The 22,317-nt window shown below is 41.4% G+C and overlaps 3 protein-coding genes across 20 annotated transcripts in view; 2 read left to right on the top strand and 1 right to left on the bottom strand.

Annotated features, from left to right (window-relative positions):
- DHX57 (DExH-box helicase 57) overlaps positions 1–7,457 on the bottom strand; it is a 75,446-nt gene extending 67,989 nt beyond the window's left edge. For 2 of the 6 annotated variants that reach the window (XM_070069217.1, XM_070069215.1), the window contains exon 1: positions 7,303–7,438. Coding sequence is in view for 2 of the 6 variants with exons in the window: in XM_070069218.1 (XP_069925319.1) it covers positions 6,863–6,913 (51 nt within the window). In the remaining 4 variants the exon portion in view is untranslated. Of the gene's footprint in view, positions 1–6,862; positions 7,217–7,277 lie in introns of those variants that run through there. The other 4 variants (XM_070069213.1, XM_070069214.1, XM_070069218.1 and 1 more) reach the window with 4 other exon arrangements.
- Positions 7,017–16,350, top strand: MORN2 (MORN repeat containing 2). The gene is made up of 6 exons (XM_070069522.1): positions 7,017–7,208; positions 7,544–7,628; positions 12,017–12,067; positions 12,465–12,571; positions 13,253–13,389; positions 16,119–16,350. The coding sequence occupies exons 1-6, from the start codon at positions 7,017–7,019 to the stop codon at positions 16,219–16,221; spliced, it is 675 nt and encodes a 224-aa protein (XP_069925623.1). The 3' UTR covers positions 16,222–16,350.
- A 158-nt stretch (positions 16,351–16,508) lies between these two features.
- The window catches only part of ARHGEF33 (Rho guanine nucleotide exchange factor 33), a 124,111-nt gene continuing 118,302 nt past the window's right edge, over positions 16,509–22,317 (top strand). For 12 of the 13 annotated variants that reach the window (XM_051842971.2, XM_070069220.1, XM_051842978.2 and 9 more), the window contains exon 1: positions 16,509–17,297. The gene's annotated coding sequence lies outside the window, so the exon portion shown is untranslated. The remainder of the gene's footprint in view (positions 17,298–22,317) is intronic. The other variant, XM_051842969.2, reaches the window with a different exon arrangement.

The following is a 22,317-nucleotide window of genomic DNA, read 5'->3' as shown; positions in this document are numbered from 1 at the left end:
CCTCCTCAGTTAGAATGGCTTTCATCCAGAAATCAACAAACAACAAACGCTGGAGAGGATGGGGGAAAAAGGATACCTTAATACACTGTTGGTGGGAATGTAAATTGGTAAAGCCACTAAGACAATATGGAGATACTCAGAAATATGAATATAGACCCACCATATGACCCAGCCATCACACTCCTGGGAATCTACCCAAGAGAAATGAAAACAGCATATGAAAGAGCTATCTGCATCTCCATGTTTATTGCACCTCAATTGACAATAACAAAGACACGGAATCACCCAAATGCCCTTCAACCAAAAACTGGACAAAGAAATTATGGGAAATATACGTGGAATACTACACAGCAGGAAAGAAAGAAAGAAAGAGAGAGAGAGAGAGAGAGAGAGAGAGAGGAATCCCGTCATTTGCAACAAAATGGATAAAACTGGAAAGCATCATACTTAGTGAAATAAGCCAGTCTCAAAGGGACAAATATCATATGTTCTCCCTGACCTGTGATAACTAATAGAGCACCTAAAAGGCAACCTGTAGAAATGAAATTGACACTTTGGAAGCAATGACTTTTATCAGCCCTTCTCTTGACTGTTGAGGAACAGCTTTTTATTTTTTATTTGTTTTTTTTTTTTCTTTATAGTATCTTCCTTATCTTTTTTTCTTTCATACTGATTGTTGAGCTCTTTAGTTAGCACAGAGTTAACCATATGTGAATAAAGTTAATACAAAATAGATCTTGGTAAAAAATAAGAGAATAAGAAAGGGAAGAGGAAGCGGGGGTGATAGTGTGGGTGGGAGGGCAGCACAGTGGAAAGAATTACCAAGATCCTAAAGTTGTAATTGTGAAATGTATGAAGTTTGTTAACTGCAAAGTAGTATAGTTCTGCATACATTCCTACTGACTTACTTCTAATGGCACAGTTTAAAAACTTGCCATGGGACCTCAAATTCCCTTAAGCTGTCTGGTAAAAATAGCAGCTTAAGTGTTATGGAGAGCAAATGGATAGGATTAAGCGGTAAAGTGACCATATAGATAGGATCAAGTGTTAAAGTGATTATACAAATAGGACTAAGTGTTTGGAAATAATAATAGAGTTAAAAAGGAATGAATGCTCCAACATTGGAAGCAGTACATACAGCAGACGCATAGAATGACAATCACTTTAAGTAGCACTCTGACCTCAGAATCAACCTTAAGGCATTCTGGTCTGGCTGAAAAGCCCAGGGGAGCATTTCAAGCATAGAAAGTCAAGACACTGTGGTAAAAAATGTTCTACATAAAGGACCTCTGTGGATGAGACCCTAGGGGAAAGAAGCAGCCACCAGAGAAGGATGTATTTTTCTCTGAAGGGAGGAGAGAACTTCCACTTTGCTTATGGCCTTGCTTAAATACTGATGGAGTTTGTGGATTCAAAACGCTTCCATGGCCTAAGCAGCTCATAACAACAGCCTTGGGTGATCACTGATGTTATAAGTAAGAGTGTTAATTGTTAAATAAACAAGAGTCACTATGTACTAATTTCCCATGCAGGACCTTTGTCCCCAGAGAGTTGTATCATGAGACACTATGGTAAGAGTTGTTCTCAAGAATCACTTCCTTTTAGCATATTAAGTGGAGGATATTCTTATGTCTTATAGTTATGTGTAAGACCTCGCAAAAGGTGTATTATTTTTGGGTTCTTCATTAGAGATAATTAAGTTTCTAAAAGCAAAGAAGAGGGAAGAATAAAGGGAAAAGAGGAATGGAAGAAAAAAAAAGAAGGGGAAAAATAGTGAACTCACCTTTGAGATGCAATAATTTTGAACAGCCCTTGACTGGACTGTTGAGGTAAAGTTTTTTTTTTTCCTTTCTTTCTCAGACTAAGTGTTGACTCTATATCTAGAATATAGTTAATCCTCTCTATATAAAGTTAAATGAAAATAGAGCTTAGTGAAAAACAGGAGAAGAGGGAAGAGGAAGAAGGGTGGGAGAGTGGGTGGGAGGGCAGGTATGGTGGGAAGAATTACTATGTTCTTAATGTTGTATTTCTGAGATGCATATAAATAAATAAAATTTAACAAAACTATATATATATAAAATATACAGAATTCGTTCCCTTGACACAAATTTTAAAAAGTTAAAAAACAAACAAATACAGAAGGTAATTCTTCACTGCAAGAGACACCAACAAGTAGGAAGAAAATATCAGAAGATAGAAAACTCACTGGTGAGAGTAACCATACAGACCAATTCAGAGTGCTCTAATATTGCAAACACAGTATAAAAGCCATTCATATCTTCAGTACAAACACGAAAAAAAACCAAATATAATAATATTAAAATGCCAACAGACAAATAATATAGGAAGAGATAAAATGGGAACATCGACAATTCAAAATGTGTGGGCAGGTATATGACCTGGTGGTTAAAACACCATTTGAGGTGCCCATGTCCCATATCAGTGTGCCTGAGTTTGAGGCCCATGTCAGCCTCTGATACTAGTACCAGAGGATAATGCACAACTTGGGAGGCAGTAGAGATGGTTGAAGTGGTTGGATCCCTGCCTCCCATATTGGAGACCTGGATTAAGTTCCTGGTTCCCAGTTTCAGCCCCAGCTGGTGGCCACTGCTTGCATTTAGGAAGTGAACCAGCTGATGGGAGTGCTCTCCATCATGCTGTCTTTCTGTCTCTCAGGCCGGGGTTGTAGCATCTTGGGTCTGTCTCTTAAAAAAAAAAAAATTCAAAATGTGATGAGGAATGAAAAGCATGTGTAGAGTTCTTGATCAGTATTTCTTAATGTTTTCTTTTTTGTTTCTTGTCCTATCTTTATAATCAGTGTCAAGCTGCTACCATTTTAAAATAGCTTGTTGAAACCAATTATTGTTTTTTCTGCATTTCATGGTAACCACAAAGCAAAAGTCTATAATATATTCAATATGTATACAATAGGTTTGGCTCTCCAACTCATGCAGACATTTAAACACTAGTCTTATGTAAACAGTTGATGGATTAAGGGTGGAGCTTTGACCTAACTATGGCACCTGAGAGGGGAGCTGGTTGGAAGTTCTTAGGTCCCTGGGGGACTGCCCTTGGGAGGTAGTTTTTATGAGAGCATTGCTGATATGAGCCAGTCATGCATCCTGCGTCTGTCTGCCTCCAGCCACCATGTGAGTATTCAGGTGTACCTACTCTGCCACGGCCAGCCTCCATCAGATGCCAGACTGGTGAGGCTGCCCAATCTTGGACTGTGAGCCTCCAAACTATGTGCTGCAATAAATCTCTCCTAAGTTGCTGCTCTCAGGTATTTTAGTTCAAGTAATGGAAACTAATATACTTATCAAAAATAATAACAAGGAATCAAAACATAATACTAGAGAAAATCACCATAAAGGATAAGAGAGAGAGAAAGAAAGGAGCCACAATAAAAGTAGAAAACAAGTATCAAAATGGCAGTTGTAAGATTTTACCTATCAGTAATTACCTTAAATGTAAATGGATTAAATTCTCCAATTAAAGACACAGAGTGGTCAAATAGATGAAAAAACAAGACTTCAACTACATGCTCCTTATAAGAAACTCACTTCACCTCTAAAGATATACATAGACTGAAAGTAAAAGAATGGAATAAGACATTCCCTGCAAATGAGACTCAAAAGAAAACAGGAGTAGCCATACTTCTATTAGACAAAAATAGATTTTTATACCAAAAGCAATAAAAACAAGGAAGACCATTATATAATGATATAGAATTCAATCCAGCAAGAGAAAATAACAAATATATAGAGGAAATAACATATATAAATATATGTGTATACTCACACACACACCCCCTATATCAAAGCACCAAAAATACATAAAGTAACTCATAACTATCAATAGACTTTGCCAGAGACAATAGTAGAGGGCTTAAATACAGTAGAGGGACTTAACAAATGGCCGGATCATCCAGACAAAAAAGCAAAAACTGCACCCTAGATCAACTGGACCTAACAGACATCTACAGAAATTCCATCAACAGTTGCAAAACACACTCTTCTCAACAGCACATGGAACATTCTCCAGGACAGATCGTATGGTAGATCACAAAACAGGTCTAAACAACAACAAAAACAGAAATCATATTGAGTACCATTTCTGACCACAGAACAATAAAACTAGAAATTACTAACAAGAAAAACTATGTAAACTATATATTACATGGAAATTAAACAACTTACTCCTCAACAACCAATGGACTAAGGAAGACATAAAGGAAATTTAAAAATTTCTTGAAACAAATGAAATTGAGAACACAACAGACCAAAGCCCACTGGATACAGCAAAAGCGGTAGAAGAGACAGACAAAGCAATTGATGCCTACATCAAAAAAAACAGAAAAGAAGTCAAATAACTTACTGCTGTATCTTAAAGAACTAGAAAAATAAGAACAAATCAAATCCAAAAACTAGTAGAAGAAATAACCTTTAGCAAGACTAAGAAAAAAAAGTGTTTTTTTTTTCTTTTTTTTTTTTTTGACAGAGTTAGACAGTGATAGAGAGAGACAGAGAGAAAGATCTTCCTTCCGTTGGTTCACTCCCCAAATGGCCACTATGGCCGGAGCTACGCGTATCCAAAGCCAGGGGCCAGGTGCTTCTTCCTGGTCTCCCATGTAGGTGCAGGGGCCCAAGCACTTGGGCCATCCTCCACTGCCTTCCCGGGCCACAGCAGAGAGCTGTACTGGAAGAGGAGCAACCGGGACTAGAAGCCGGTGCCCATATGGGAAGCCAGCGCCGCAGGTGGAGGATTAACCAAGTGAGCCACGGTGCTGGCCCTGAAAAAAAGATTTAAATACATAAAATCAAAGAGGAAAAGGGAGATATTATGATGGATACCACAGAAATACAAAGGACTGTTAAAGATTACTGTGAACAATTATATGGCAAAATATTTGATAGAATAAATAGGCAGGGGGCCAGCTCTGGGTCTGAGTGGGTAAAGCCACCGCCTGCAGTGCCAGCACCCCATATGGACACCGATTCTAGCACCAGCTGCTTCACTTCCAATCCAGCCCTCTGCTAAGGGCTGTGAAAACAGGCAGAAGATGATCCAAGTTCTTGGGCTCCTGCACCTACATGGAGACTCAGAAGAAGTTCCTGGCTACTGGCTTTGGATCTACCCAAAAAAAAAAACAAAAACAAAAACAAAAAAAAAACAGAGAATGGAAGTGAACCAGAGGATGGAAGACCTCTCTCTCTCTGCCTCTCTGTAACTATGCCTTTCAAGTAAATAAATAAATCTTTTTTTTTAAATAGCCAAATTCCTGAGCACATATTTCTTACTAAGATTGAATCACAAAGAAACAGAACACCTAAACAGATCAATAATGAGCGGCAAGATTGAATCAGTAAAGTCTCCAATCAAAGAAAAGCCCAGGATCAGATGGTCTGCTGAATTCTACCAAATACTTAAAGAATTAACAATTCTTAGAATATTCAAAAAATAAGGGCCGGCACTGTGGCTCAGCAGGTTAAAGCCCTAGCCTGAAGCTCTGGCAACCCATATGGGTGCTAGTTCTAGTTCCGGCTGCTTCTCTTCCTATCCAGCTCTCTGCTACGGCCTGGGAAAGCAGTAGAGAAGATGGTTCAAGTCCTTGGGCCCCTGCACCCACATGGGAGACTGGGAAAAAGCTCCTGGCTCCGGATCGGCGCAGTTTCAGCAGTTGTGGCCAATTGAGGAGTGAACCATCGGATGAAGACCTCTCTCTCTTTCTGCCTCTCTCTCTGTGTAACTCTGACTTTTAAATAAAATAAATAAATCTTTAAAAAAAGAATATTCAAAAAATAGAATAAAAATGATCTCTTCTAAACTCTCTCTATAAGCCCAACATTACCTTGATATCAAAAATAGGCAAGGACACACATACACACACACACACACAAGCAATAGATCAGTATGCTTGATAAGCATAGAAGCAAATATCCTCAACAAAATGCCAGGAGACTGAATCCAATAGCACATTAAAAACATTATTCACCATGATCAAGTGATATTCATCCCAGGGATGCAGGAATGGCCCAACATACACAAATCAAAAAAGATGATACAGTACATCAACATAATGAAGACCCCAAATCGTATGATCACATCAATAGATGCAGAAAAGGCATCTGATGAAATCCAACATCCCTTCTCCAAAAAAAAAAAAAAAAGAAAAGAAAAGAAAAAAAAAAAAACCATTCTGAACATACTAAATAGAAGGATGTATTTCAATATAATAAAGTCCACATATAACAAGCCAACAGTTAACATCCTACCGAATGAGGGAAAGGCCAAGTTTATTCTAAGATCTGGCACAAGACAAGAATGACCACTTTCACTACTTGTATTCAACATAGTATGTGAACTCCTAATCAGCAACATTAAGGCAAGAGAAAGAAATAAAAGACATCTGACTTGGGAAGGAGAAAGTCAAATTGTCTACATGCATCTACAGTCAACTGATCTGTAACGCAGGTGCCAAGAGCATGTCCTGGAAAATAATCTTTTCAAAAAAGGGAGCTGGGGAACCTGGATAACCATATGCAGAAGAAGAAAAAAAAATCTCTCCAACCCAGAAAATGTTACTTTTACAACTTGTTCTGAGATCTGATTTCAAAAATTTTAACGATGACTTGCTGGCCATGGTGATATCCAATATCCCTCTCTAGACGTTCTCCAAAGAATGAGGAATTAAGTTGTATAATCCACGAGGTTAGATCTCAGTACTTATTCCAACTAGCCTGGGAAGATTCCAACTCTCCTTCAACCTGGACACGGGGATCCAAATCAGCCTCTAAGAGAATCCTTTGTTTCGCACCCAAGTTGGGCTCCCAAGAACAGTATCACAGATCTGGTTACATACCGCTCCCCTTCCAGGCAAATATCTGATGGACCGCAACATATCCAGCTCCATACAGATACCTAGACCTCGTAGTTTCCTAAAAACACACGTCGTCCTCAACCCTCTCCCCAGGTAGTCAATCAGTTCGAGATGGAGATGGAGACGGAGACAGGAAATGGAGCCTGAGCCCCACAAGCGCGTTCCAAGCCTGCATTCTGCTTCCTGGCCTCCCGCCTCAGAGTGGACAATCTCAAGTGCAAACCTTCACCCGGCGCAGTCCCAGAGCTTGGGATCCTGCTGGGCTAGATTCACGGACCCCCGCGGACGTGCTGGGATGCTCCTCAGATCCCCACCACTCTCGGAGCAGGCAGGCGCCAGCCCGGTTGCACGCTGACAACCAGGACGACTCGCAGACCACGCACACGGACACACACACCTGTCCTTAGAAGAGGAGGCTGTACCTGGCTTGTAGCGTTGCTTCCTCTGGCGGCAGTCGGGAGGAGGCACCCAGGGGTCAGGAGCCCCGGCTGGGCCCCGCCACCCTCCCGGATCTTACTAGCAGCGGCTCAGCGGCCGCCCAGCTGCAACTACACAGCGCCGGCGCCTTTTGATTGGCTAAGCCTCGGCCCCCTCACGCATTCGCTTCCGGAGGAGAGGTTGCCTGGTCGCCTAGCAACGGAGTCGCACTCTGCGCGCTGTTAGCGCCCAAGTTCCCTTCAAGCCGCAGAGCTGGCGGCCCAAGGGGAATCGCAAAGTCAGGAAAATCTCTCAAGCCCCTCTCCGTCAAGTGAGTGTCCCTTTTCCCGACGCACTGGCGGGGAAAGGCGCCTTTAATTCGCGTTGCTCCTGAGCGGAACGCCAGGTGACTCCTACACGGTGTGACTTATTTCCCGAGCGTCTACACTAGGGGGTGGAGTAGGGACGCGGAGAACCCCTGGTCTGCGAATCAGGAGACTTGGAATCTAGCTTTGGTTCCTGTTAATTCGTTTTTGGGACACTTTAGGCGGGTGCCAGCCTCTGTAGACTTCAGTGTACTTTCTGGTACCAGGTGGTCTCGTCTCTAAGGTCCCCTCTAGTCCTAACACTCCGAGGTTTTGAATAGGGAGCCTTCATGGGGACCGCCACTGTGCAAAGCGGGTTAATCGCTGTCAGCAGTGCCTGCATACCACGTGGGCACCGGTTGGAATCCTGGCTGCTCAACTTGCGATGCAGCTCCCTGCTAATGTACCCGGGAAAGCAGGAGAAAATGGCCCAAGGATTTGGGCCCCTGCACCCACATGAGAGACCCAGATGAAACTCCTCGCTCCTGGCTTTGGCCTGGCTCAGCTCTGGTGGTTGTAACCATTTGGGGAGTGAACCAGTGGATGGAAGACCTCTCTCTCCCTCTCCCTCTCTCGTTGTAACTCTGACTTTCAAATAAATAAGTCTTAGAAAAAAGAATAGGGAACCATCTTTCTTGTAGGATTACATTTAGTGCTGTGCTTAATGGACGTTTAACTTGGTTCCCACGTGTTGTTCATTCACTAGGCATTCGCCTGGTAGCGCTAAATACTGAGCTGAGCAGTAGGGTGAGAAAAGAGATTTGACTTAACTGCCCCTGGCTGGAGGAGACGGGATTGCTAGGGGATCCCAATACCAAAGCATTGTTTTACTAGAACCTGGAGTTCCTTAGTGGGGAATAGGCCCAGAGGACTCTCCAGGCTCCTAGAGGACTCAAGGGATGAGAATTGAGAAAGATTTGATGACAGAGTCTGTAGCTAAATATTTACAGAGTAAGACACTAACCTACGTGCTTTACATGTTTTAGTGCAGTTACTTCATTTGCCCATCTAAGGATGAGGAACCGGAAGCATAGATAATTAAGTAATTTGCACAGGCCAAAGAAAATAGTGGAGTCCTGATTCATAACCAGGTAGCCTGATGGCAGAGCATGAGCCCCTAATTATTGCACTGTCATTTCCAAATCCTAGGGAAGAATGGTAGTTAACCAGGCAGAGAAGACACGGTGTTCAGAGAGGAGGGGGTGTGTGTGGCGTGGTTCCTGTGGGGCACTACAGCAGAGTTGGTAATCTGGTTAGTATTATTGACCACTTAAGTTCTGTGCCTCTGTGCTCTGGGAACTGCAGATTTACAGACGTGTAAATAGTTTATGAGCACTCGTGACAATCTCTGTGTACCTCCGTGCTCCATCCTTTATCTACAACCACATCATAGTGATTATAAGAAAAAGAAATGAACAAACATATCTAAATTTACATTTTTCTAAGACTTAATGTAATTGAGGTTTTTCTCTATATGTATATTTTAAAGTTTATTCCACTACCCTGTGATAGCTGAGGCTGGGCCAAGCTAAAGCCTGGAGCTGGAACTCAATCCAGGTCTCCCATGTGAGTGGCAGACCCAATGACTTGAACGATCATCTGCTGCATCCCAGAGAACCCCTTAGCAGGAAGCTGGAATCATGAGTGGAGCTGGAATTGAACCCAGGCACTCTATAGGGGATGCAGGTGTTCCAAGCAGCATCTATTTTTTTTTTTAGGTTTATTTATTTATTTGAGAAGCAGAGTTACAGACAAAGAGATGAAAAACAGAGAGAGGTCTTGTATCTGCTGGTTCTCTCCCCAAATGGCTGCAACAGCTGGAGCTGGACCGATCTGAAGGCAGGAGCCAGGAGCTTCTTCCAGGTCTCCCACGTGGGTGTAGGGGCCCAAGCACTTAAGCCATCTTCCATTGTCAGTGCCTCAGGCATAGGCTTAACTTACTACCACTTCCATATTGATATTATCTGAATTTTGGTTACAGATTCTATTTGAAATATTATTCTTTTTTTAAAATTTATTTGACAGATAGAGTTAGGGAGAGAGAGACAGAAAGGTCTTCCTTCTGTTGGTTCACGCCCCAAATTAAATATTATTCTTAATAATATAAAAATAGTTATTAAATATTTTCTCAATAATAGATTAAAATGTTTTTACTAGTTGCTTTGTTTCTCATTTTGTTTTTGTCTTCCTATTTTCCCCTAATTTGTTTTTATCTCTGATATATTTTCTTACATGTATTTCATAGATGAAGTTAAGTACTGAACTCTGAATTCTGCCATGTTTGAAAATTCTTTAGTTTCCATCAATTCAGATTGATGGTTTTGCTGGAGATTGAATTATTAGTCTTATATACATACGTTTTCTTCAATGTTGAGAAAAATTAATTTCTAATGTTTTGGTCCATTAAATATCATAGGGTTCTAAGATAGGTTCCTCCCAGTCTTGTGAACTTCTGTCTTCACTTGTTTTCAAAGATTTATTTATTTATTTGAAAGGCAGAGCTAGAGCGAGAGAAAGAAAGAGAAATCTTCCATCTGTTGGCTCACTTCCCAAATGGCTGCAGTGGCTGGAGCTGGGCTGATCCAAAGCCAGGAACCAGGAGCTTCTTTTGGGTCTCCCACACGGGTACAGGGGCCCAAGCACTTGGGCCATTTTCTGCCACTTTCTTAGGTGTATTAGCAGGGAGCTGGATCAGAAGTGTAACAGCAGGGAGTCAAACCGGCGCCCATTTGGGACGCTGATGCCACAGGCACAACTTTGCCTATTACATCACAGCACCATACCTCTTTCTTCATTGGTTTCTCTTCCAATCTCATATGGCTTGGACCTCCCTGCCCTCCCCCACTTATCTTCTTCCTTTCTTCCTGCATTCGCTCGTTCCTTCCTTCCTTAATTTATTTTTATTCCTACTGCCAAATCAGAGGTTTCTCATACCACTTTACCTCAGTGGGACAATCAACAGATCACATGGGCTACCCAGAAAAACAAAAACTTATCACACAAAAACTTGTATATCAATATTCATAGAAGAATCATTCATAATGGCCCAAAAGTGGAAACAACTGTCCATCAGCTGATGAGTGGATAAACAACAGTGCTATTTTTATGTGATAAAAAAGAATGAAGTACTGATACATGGATAAATCTTGAAAACTTATTGGGACTGGCACTGTGGCATAGTGAGTAAAGCTTCCCACTGGGGCGCTGACATCGCACATGGGCACCAGTTTCAGTCTTGGCTGCTCCACTTCCAATCCAACTTCCTGCTAATGTACCTGGGGAAGTAGCAGAAGATGGCCCAAGTCCTTGGGGCCTTGCACTCATGTGGGTGTCCTGGAAGAAACTCCAGGCTCCTGGTTTTGGCCTGGCCTAACTTTGGCCATTTTAGACATTTGAGGAGTGAACCAGCGGATGGACAATCTCTCTGTCTAACCCTCTCTGCAACTTTGACCTTTTTTTTTTTTTTTTTTTTTGGGCAGGCAGAGTTAGAGAGAGAGACAGAGAGAAAGGTCTTCCTTTTGCTGTTGGTTCACCCCCCAAATGGCCACTACAGCTGGTGCTGTGTGGCCAGCGCGCTACACTGATCCGAAGCCAGGAGCCAGGTGCGTCTCCTGGTCTCCCGTGCGGGTGCAGGGCCCCTAGCACTTGGGCCATCCTCCACTGCCTTCCTGGGCCACAGCAGAGAGCTGGCCTGGAAGAGGAGCAACCGGAACAGAATCCAGCGCCCTTACCAGGACTAGAACCCAGGGTGCCGGCGCCGCAAGGCAGAGGATTAGCCTATTGAGCTGTGGCGCCAGCCCAGCAATTTTGACTTTAAAATAAATAAATTAAGAATAAAACAAAAGGAAAACATATTAACTAAAAGAAGTCAGTCCAAAGGACCACATATTGTGTGGTTCCTTTTATAAGCAATGTCCAGAATAAGCAAATACATAGAGACAGAAAGTAGATGAGTGATTCCCAGGAGCATGAGGAGGTGAGGGCTGTGAGGGGAATGGTAAAGGGTTTCTTTTTTTTCAGATTGAATTCCCACATGAGATTATTTGATGGTTGTACAACTCTGGATGTACTTAAAAAGCGTTGAATTGTGTTCTTTTAAAGGGTAGTCTGTGGTATATGAATTGCATGTTGTTGAAGTTTTAACAAACACATAAATAAAACTAGATCATCTAGGTAAAATTATTTATTTTCCAGGATCCTACACTAGACAATGGAAATGCCTAGTAATCATGATATGCTTATGATCATGTGAAGTGAGTCTATTTGTATAGCTCTTAAAGCACATTTTATTGTAGATCTTGTGACGTAAAAATAAATTAAACTTACATGACTTCTCTTAAATCTTTCAAAACAGCTTCAGAAGTTTATAAGATAAGCTTTATATTTCCAAATGGAGACAAGTATGGTAAGCATGGATTTCAATTATTTAATCTATATAGAAAATTAAATAGTTTAAGAATAAAGAAAAGGAGAATGTCACATTTTATATAACTACTATTGGAATACTAACTCCATTAAATAAAGTAACATAGAAATCCCAATAAAAGAAAAGATTTTAAATAAGAACTTCAGTGTTGTGTCTAGACAATACGCTCTGGAAACCTGTGGGATCTGTCAATCCTTGTGGCCCATGGGTCTCAGTGGTGCAAGATTTTCTAGGTCCATGATCTCATCTCTGGTTTCGTTGGTTTTAGTGCTGGCGAGCCACAGAGACTAATAGAGCTACAGTTGTGATTAGTCCCAGACATAAATAGCAGACAAACACAGTACTCATTTACAATCTTTATTTTTCCCTTGTTTAGATGGTGAGTGTACAAGAACATCTTCTGGAGTCTATGAGAGAAATGGAATAGGGATTCATACCACTCCTAATGGGATTATCTACACAGGGAGCTGGAAAGATGACAAGGTATTATTGTTATTTTAATGTTGATAGTGAATAAATACCCCACGGGTTAAATAATCACAATCATTCACCATTAATCAAAAACAATAGAATGAATATACAGTAAAAATAACATGATTACATTGAACATATATGTTAATATGTGAGTGATCTTAAACTCATGCAGAGAGCCAATCATCATCATCTTTCTTATCTGATATTCACTGAGTAAAGCTAAATCTATTACATAATTTTCTCCTTTAATCCTTCTGCCAGCCTCATGAGGTAGGTGCCATTTAATACTTCTGTTTCACAGTTGAGGGAAATTGGGCTCAGGTTTCTCCACCAGCTAGTAGATAACAAAACAAGAATGCATACTCACATCTTCTGGAATCATATCTTTGACTGCTTTCTGAGCTAACTAAACTGGTTGCTTTTCAAGATTCCTGATACAAAGCGTCTTGAGGAACCCTGTTAGCATCAAGGATCCCCAGATGTCCAATGCCTGAATCAGAGACATTCGATTTAGTAGTCCTCACAGATAGATACAGTTGAAGGAAAGGACAGTGATAAAAATGTCACCTTAGGTTTTATGGACATTAAGGGTGATTCAAAGTTTATCAGGTAATAACGTGTATGTTTTTGAAAGTTTCTGGAGAAAGTGTGGAGATTAGTTTCTGAGATCATTTTCTTTGTTACAAACAGATGAATGGTTTTGGGAAACTTGAGCATTTTTCAGGAGCAGTATATGAAGGACAATTTAAGGACAATATGTTTCATGGACTGGGAACTTACGTATTCCCAACTGGGGCAAAGTACACTGGAAATTTCAATGAAAATAGGTAAGCTTAAGTATATTTTGAAGTCACTGTAATTCTAAAAGATTCTAAACAGTTATGTTTGCTTATTGCATTTGGTTAAAACTAAATATTCTTTTGTAATCTATTTAGTTTCTCAGAATTGTTGGACCTGGGGTGGGAGTGGGGGAAAGAAAGTGTTGTAAGACTGCCATAATAAGCCTCCAAAAGAGAGTATCGCTCTTAATGATAATCATCAGACTTTTCATTTATCCTGCTTACCTTCCTGTTCCTGTCAAACTTTTCATAGTCAGCTTGGAAGTGGAAAACGTTGCAGTTATTCAGAAAATATAGACCCCAAATTACTTTCATTTGAAGGCTTACTATACCTTTTATCATTCTTCAGTAAAGCAGAATCAGTAGGAGATACAGATAGAGCTAAATGAAGGAAGAGTTATTTATTTATTTTTAAAGATTTGTTTATCTATTTTGAAAGTCAGAGTTACACAGAGAGAGATCTTTCCGCCATAACAGCCAGAGCTGAAGCCAGGAGCCAGGATCTCCATCCAGGTCTCCCACATGGGTGGAAGGGGCCCAGGCATTGGACCATCCTCTGCTGCTTTCCCAGGCTACTAGCAGGGAGTTGGATCTGAAGAGGAGCAGCCGGGACATGAACCAGCACCCATATGGGATGACCACAGCTCAGGCAGTAGCTTTACCCACTACGTCATGATGCCAACCCAGGAAGATTGATTAAAGCAATTGGCTCACACAAGTATGGCAGCTGAGAAGTCCTACACTCGGTCATCTGTGGGCTGGTGACCCCGAGATGCCAATAGTGTGGCTCAGCCTGAAGCTGTGGTCCTCAGAACCAAGAAGCCAGTGGTATAAGTCTCAGTTGGAGGCCCAAGTCCTGACTGCCAGCAAGACAATGTCCAAGGCAAGGTGCAAGTGTGTCCCAACTCTGAGAAAGAGAGAAACTAGTTCAATTTCTGTATTTATTCTCTCCATACCCTCAGCCAGTTGATGGTACCCACCCACAATGAGGGTCCCTCTTTCTCACTCAGTCCACTCAGATTCACATGCTAGTCACTTTTAGAAATACCCTCAGGGACACACCCAAAATAATATTTTTTCAGGTTTCTAGATAGTCTTTAATCAAGTCGACATCTAAAACTAATCATCATAATATACTTTTTAAAAAGAATTATTTATTTATTTATTTAATATGAGAGAGAGAGAGACAGACAGACAGACAGACAAAGATGTCTTCCATTTACTGGTTCACTCTCAAATGGCCACAAAGGCAGGAGCTGGGCCAGGCTGACAGCCAGGAGCCAAGAGCTTCATTCAGGTCTCCCACATGAGTGCCAGGGGCCCAAGCATTTGGACTTTCTTCTACTACTTTCCCAGATACATTAGTGGGGTGTTGGATTGGAAGTGGAGCAACTGGGACTTGAAACTAGCACTCTTATGGGATGCTGGCATTGCTGACGGTGGCTTAACCTGCTGGGCCACAATGCTGGCCCCTACAATATACTTTTTGAAAAACAGCCCTAGGGTTAATTGTTTATTTCATTTTGACCTGATGTATGTGTACATTTTTTACTAGGTTAATTTTTTAAAAAGATTTATTTATTTATTTGAAAGAGTTACAGAGAAGGAGAGGCAAAGCTAGAGATAGAGAGAGGGAGAGAGGGAGAGATATATCTTCCATCCCCTGGTTCACTACCCTAAATGGCTGCCACAGCCAGGACTGGGCCAGGCTGAAGCCAGGAGCGGAAGCTTCATCCGGGTCTCCCACATGGGTACAGGGGTCTAAGGACTTCGGCCATCTTCTGCTACTTTCCCAGGCACATTATCAGGGAGCTGGATTGGAAGTAGAGCAACTGGGACTCAAACCAGCACCCATATGGGATGTGGATACTACAGTTGATGGCTTTACCTGCAGTGCCACAGAGCCAGCCCCTACTAGGCTAATTCTTAAAATACAAGCAAAATTAGTTAATTTTTAACTTATAGAAATGTATCCACTGTTGTTCTTTCTGAGCATAAACTTGTAGGAAAAAATAAAAGTGAAGTGATATATGAGCACAGCTTTACAAGCTGAGTCTTCACACTGAATATCATGCCATGCATCTAGAGGTTCACATGCAGTTATAAATACCCCTTCCTTCTTTCTATAAGTTTTTCAGATTCACCATTGTTGTGAAATGGTCTGATGTGAATACATATTGAAGTGGGCAGATAATGTTCACCTATTTTGAATACAAGTTGCTGACAATGTCACATAAGCTTTTCCCACTGATGTTAATAAAGGGAGAGAAAGATCTAACTTATAGGATGAAGTTCGGTATGTTTATGTGAAATGCTTGTCTTACTACTTTGAAGAGTCCAACAAAACACCAGCACAGAGTACAGCACCTAAAAGATAATTAATAGCCAAAAAAATATTTGTTGAATAAATGAATGCACTAATTAAGCTAGATAACCAACATAAACTTTCATTTTTTAGCTGACTGTTTTGGTTTTATGTAAACTTAGCCTACATGATCATAAATTTTAAAACACCAAGATTTGTATAATGACAATGTTTGGAATAGTATGATTTTTGAAGGATATGAAAAACATACTAATGGTTATTAAATCAAAACTTGAAAAGTGAAAAGGTATAATGCTTCACACATGGTATATAATTTGCTAGACAATCTTATATCTGGACTGCAAATTCTTTGTCTTGGTTAGTAAACAGACTTATTTTTTTCCTGTTTCAGAGTGGAAGGTGAAGGGGAATATACGGATATCCAAGGACTGGAATGGAGTGGTAACTTTCATTTCACAGCCGCTCCAGGCCTGAGGCTGAAACTCCACCTGTAGATATTCTGCGTGAAAGTTTAAGTGTGGTAATTGCAACTTCTAGTCATAAGGAAAGGAATTAAATCTGTGATCTGTAATAACTTCATATACCATCTCTATGAGTTTGCCAATAAAACCATAACTAATTCATCTCTTTCTGAACTTGTTTTGATTATCTTATAGTTTAAAATAAACCATACAATTCAATTTCAAGTTTGCTCACTTGAATAAATACAGAACTGCCCACATCTTGTCAAAGTTAATTTCCAATCCCGTGCCTGAGTTTTATCATTTTTTTCCTAGTGTGTGCTGGCATGTTTATTTGGGAAGAAAAAAATTTTCTCTGATTTGCTGTTTGTAAGTATGCATATATTTTTCCCTGCTGCACTTTTGTTGTTAATCTAAGATTTAACATAAGATCTACTCACTTAACAAAATGTAAGTATACATTTTTAAAAGATTTATTTATTTCTTTGAGAGGCAGAGTTAGAGAGAGAAGGAGAGAAAGAGAGAGATCTGTCTACTGGCTTACCCCCCAAATGACGTCTATGGTCAGGGTTGGGTCAGGGTGAAGCTAGGATCCAGGAGCTTTATCTGGGTCTCCCACGTGGGTGCAGGGGCCCAAGTACTTGGGCATCTTGTGCAGCTTTCCCAGTCACATTAGTAAGGAGCTGGATTAGAAGTGGAGCAGCCATGACTTGAACTGGCATACATGTGGGATTCCAGCATGGCAGACAGCAGCTTTACCCACTAAATCACAATGCCGGTGCCGTAAGTGTAGCTTATTGCTGACTATAGGCACGATGTTGTACAGCAAATCTCTAGTTTATTTGACTTTCTTGACTAAACTTTTCTTTTTTAAATTTATTTATTTGAGTAGCAGAGAAACAGAGACAGAGAAAGCTCCTATCTGTTTTTTGGCTCTCCAAATGCATACAAATGGCTGGAGCTGCGCTGAGACTGTAGCTGAGAGCCAAGATCTCAATCCAGTTCTCTCATGTAGGTGACAGGAACCAGTCACTTAGGCTATCACCTCTGCTTTCCATGGTCTGCATTAACAGCTGAAGACGGAAACTGGGGCTGGACATCAAACCCAGGTACTCTGATATAGGACATGGTCATTTTAACTGGTAGGCTGAACACTCACCTCTTAGCTGGAGCTTTATGCCTTTTGATTAGTAATTCCTCACTTCTTCCCTCACTCTAGCTGATTCTATTCTATGATTCTATGAATTTGACTATTTTATGTACTGCATATAAGTGGAATCATGCAACATTTCTACTTCCGTGATCAGTTTATTTCATGTAGCATAATGTCCTCATTCATGTTGTCCTATATTGAAGAATCTTCTTTTTTAAAGCTGAATACTATTCCATTGTATATGCCACATTTTCTTTTGTTATTGATTATTGGACATTTAGGTTGTTTCCACATCTTGCTATTCTGAATAGCACTGCCATGAACAAATGAATGCTAATACCTCTTCAAGATACTGATTTCATTCTTTAGGATAAATATACAGAAATAGGATTGCTGGACCATATAGTAGCTCTATTTAAAAATAGGTTCTTTTGTAGAACCTCCATATTGCTTTTCATAGTGATTACATCATTTTACATTCCCATCAACAGTGTGGAAGGGATGTAGTTTCTCCACATCCTTACCAACACTTAGCTTCTTTGGTAGTAACCATCTCGCAGGCTTAACGTGGTATCTCACTGTGGTTTTTATTTCTTTTTAAAGATTTTTTTTGACAGGCAGAGTTAGACAGTGAGAGAGAGAGAGAGAGAGAGAGAGACAGAGAGAAAGGTCTTCCTCCCGTTGGTTCACCTCCCAAATGGCAACTTTGGATCAGTACAGCCAGGAGCCAGGTACTTCCTCCTGGTCTCCCATGCGGGTGCAGGGACTCAAGCACTTGGGCCATCCTCCACTGCCTTCCCGGGCCACAGCAGAGAGCTGGACAGGAAGAGGAGCAAACAGGACAGAATCCGGTGCCCCAACTGGGACTAGAACCTGGGGTACCGGCGCCGCAGGTGGAGGATTAGCCAAGTGAGCCGCGGCGCCAGCCCTAAAGATCTTTTTAAAGATTTATTTTTTGGTGCCGGGTGTGGTGGCATAGCAGGTAAAGCCATCACCTGCAGTGCCAGCATCCCATATGGGTGCCAGTTTAAGTCCCTGCTGTTCCACTTCCGATCCAGCTCTCTGCTGTGGCCTGGGAAAGCAGTAGAAGATGGCCCAAGTCTTTGGGCCCCTGCACATGCGTGGGAGACCCAGAAGAAGCTCTTAGCTTCTAGCTTCTGATTGGTGCAGCTCTGGCCGTTGCGGCCAATTGGGGAGTAAACCAACGGTTGGAAGACTTCTTTCTCTCTCTCTTCCTCTCTCTCTCTCTCTCTCTCTCTCTCTCTCTGCTGCTGCCTCTCTGTGACTCTGCCTTTAAAATAAATAAATAAATCTTTTAAAAAAGATTACTTATTTGAAAGAGTATCAGAGCCAGAGAAGGAGAAACAGAAATCTTCCATCTGCTGGTTCACTCCCCAAATGGCCACAATGGCTGGGGCTATGCCAGGCCAAAGCTAGGAGCCAGGAGCTTCTTCCACTTCTCCTACGTGGGTGAAGGGACCCAGAGACTTGGACCATCTTTTGCTGATTTCTCGTGTACATTAGCAGGGAGCTTGATTCGAAATGGAGCAGTTGGGCCTGGTGTTCAAATGGGATGCCAGCACTGCAGGCCATGGCTTAACTGCTGTACCACAGTGCCATCCCCATATGGTTTTTGTTTCTGTATCTCAGATTGTTAGTGATATTAAGCATTTTTTTTTCTTTTTTGACAGGCAGAGTGGACAGAGAGAGAGACAGAGAGAAAGGTCTTCCTTTTCCGTTGGTTCACCCTACAATGGCCGCCGCGGCTGGCGCACCGCGCTGATCCGAAGGCAGGAGCCAGGTGCTTCTCCTGGTCTCCCATGGGGTGCAGGGCCCAAGTACTTGGGCCATCCTCCACTGCACTCCCGGGCCACAGCAGAGAGCTGGCCTGGAAGAAGGGCAACCGGGACAGAATCCGGCGCCCCGACTGGGACTAGAACCTGGTGTGCCGGTGCCGCAAGGCGAAGGATTAGCCTATTGAGCCACGGCGCCGGCCAAAGCATTGTTTTAATATACATTTGTTGGCTGTTTGTATGTCTTCTTTGAAGAAATGTCTATTCGTGTCCTTAGCACATTTTAATTGGGTTATTAATTTTTTTTACTCTTGCGTTGTAAACAGAATTCCTTGTATATTTTTCAGATTAACTCCTTATGAAATGTATCATTTGTATATATTTTCTCCCATTTCATAGGCTGCCTTTTAAATCTGTTGATTGTTTTCTTTGCTATGCAAGAGATTTTAGTTTGATGTTGCCCCTTTCAGTCATTCTTATTTTTGTTGCCTCAGTTTTTGGTGTCATATTCATGAAATCATTGTCAATACCAGCACTATGAAGCTTCTCCTTTATGTTTCCAATAGCACAAGGAGTCCCACATAAATGGGCTTTTGGTGCAACAGTTATAAAGATGGCACTTTTGACACCAACAAAACTTATTGGAATGCCTGAGTTTGAGTCCTGGCTCCAATTCTGATTCCAGCTTCCAGCTTGTGTACCCTGAGAGGCAGAAGTTGATGGCTCAATTTTTTGGGCCCCTGTGACCCACATGGGGGGCCTGGATTGAGTTCTGGCCTCCTTGCTTCCTGCTATCTCAGCCCCAACTGTTGCATTTATTTGGAAATGAACTAGCAGATGGAAGGAACACTATCTCTATCTTTGTGCCTCTCAAAATGAAAATAAGTTAAAAATTTGGAAAATAGAAGAGTCATACACCATGACTAAGTGAAATGCAAGATGGTTCAACATATGCAAATCAATGGTGGGGATGGGCGTTTGGCCTAGGATTAAGATGCCACTTGGGATGTCTGCATTCCATTTTGGAGTACTAGATTTGAGTCCTAGTTCTACATCCAATTCTAGCTTCCTACTTATGTGCACCCTGAGAGACAGTAGATGATGGCTCAAGTAGTTGGGTCCCTGCTACTCACCTGGGAGACAAAGATTGAGTTTCTAGCCCCTGGTTTCAGCCAGGTCCAGCCCCTACTGTTGCAGGCACTTAGGAAGTGAACTGGCTGATGGGTGATCTCTGTTTGCCTCTGTCTCTACCTTTCAAGTAATTAAACTAACTAAATAAATAATTTTAAAAAGAAAACCAGTTGTGATATACCACATTTACAGAATAAAGGATAAAAGTCACACAATAATCTCAATAGATGCAGAAAAAGAATTTGATAGAATCCAGCACCATTTTATTACTAAAAACTCATCAAACAAGTAGGAATAGTATGAAGTTACCTTAACATAGTAAGGGTCCTATAGAAAAGCCCACAGCTAAAATCATACTCAATAGCGGGAAACTGAAAGCTTTTCCACTGAGATCAGGAGCAAGGCCAGGATGCCCAGTCTCACCATTTATATTTTTAGAAGTATCTATTTAAAGGTCATGATCAAGAAAGTGAAAATATAATCCACAAAATGGGAGAAAATACTGCAAACTATATATCTGATTGTCAGTTTGTTTATATATTTGTTGTCTCAACATCTAGTTTTAGACTTGATATAAGTTATTTGAAAACCCAGTCATACCTGTCCAAAATGTGTTGCATGAGAACTGACCAAGAGGTTGAAGAAAGAAGCAGACAAATCAGAATAACACAAAATGTAATTTATGGGGGAACTTATGGACAGAATTATAGTCTTGGATGACTGCAAAACAGTGGGTATCCACTCTATAAGACAGTAAAGAAAGAATTTTATAGGCAAAGGTAGGTGGCCTGTAGCTAACTGGAATGTGGCTAGACTTTCTCAGGAAATATTAATGTTCATGAGAGGGGCCGGCGCTGTGGCACAGCAGGTTAACGCCCTGGCTGGAAGCACCGGCATCCCATATGGGCGCTGGTTCTAGTCCCAGCTGCTCCTCTTCTGATATAGCTCTTTGCTGTGGCCTGAGAAAGCAGTAGAAGATGGCCCAAGTCTTTGGGCCCCTGCACCCACATGGGAGACCCGTTAGAAGCTGCTGGCTCCTGGCTTTGGATCGGTGCAGCTTCAGCTATTGCGGCCAACTGGGGAGTGAACCATCTAATGGAAGACCTCTCTCTCTCTGCCTTTCTTCTCTCTGTGTAACTCTCTGACTTTCGAATAAATAAATAAAAAAATCTTTAAAAAAATGTTCATAAAAGACCTTCCAGGCATCAGAAGAAAGATATTCAGGGCATTGAATAAGAACTTCAGATAAGCGTGGAGTTTTACCTTAATGACTTTGTTTACGCCATATGGTTTGGGATGAATGTCAATGTTACCTGAAGGGCAAGATGGTGGTTAGAACCAAAATGGCAATTATGTACAAGATGGCTACAGTCCTGTCAAGTTAAATCCCTATACCCCATCATGTTCAGCCTCATTAAAACTTCCCTTCCCTGTGTGTTTGCAGTATAGCCCTTTTGTATCTTATCCCACTGACCCAAAACCCGATAGATCCACAGGCACTGACCATGATAAAACATAGCCATCAACATGAGTCATGTAAATGAGTCTCAATCCCACCCTTCACATTTTCTTTAAACTTGTCAGTCCACAACCCCGTAAGGGGAAGCCTAAGGAATAACACCCATGAGCCTTAACAAAGGCATAGTCCCAACAGGTCTTTTCTTGCATTTACTCTCCACTCACTGGTAAAGCTCCCTGCCGCCTCCATATCTCTCTACCCTCTCTCAATCTGTGAGAGTTGTTTTCTATTTTATGCATTTTTGTATTCACTTTCTCCTGGTGTTCAACCTGACCAACATATGCAAACCTAACTCCCCCAGTCAGGGCTCTCCTTGAGAGCAGCATCTTGGCTAATGGCTACTCCTGACAGACTTCAAGATCAAATCAGAAAAAAAAATAATAAAAAAAAATAAAACAAAAATCAACACTGTTAAAAGCCTAGTTTCCAGAATATACAAAGAACTCTTACAACTCCATAATAGACACCCTAATTTAAAAATGAGCAAGGAATGGGTGTTGTGTTGTAGAAGGTTAAGTCACTGCTTAGGACAC

The sequence above is a fragment of the Oryctolagus cuniculus genome, chromosome 2 (assembly GCF_964237555.1).
Source record: "Oryctolagus cuniculus chromosome 2, mOryCun1.1, whole genome shotgun sequence".
In the NCBI taxonomy this organism is placed as follows: Eukaryota; Metazoa; Chordata; class Mammalia; order Lagomorpha; family Leporidae; genus Oryctolagus; species Oryctolagus cuniculus.
This window is presented reverse-complemented; position numbering and strand designations above follow the sequence as displayed.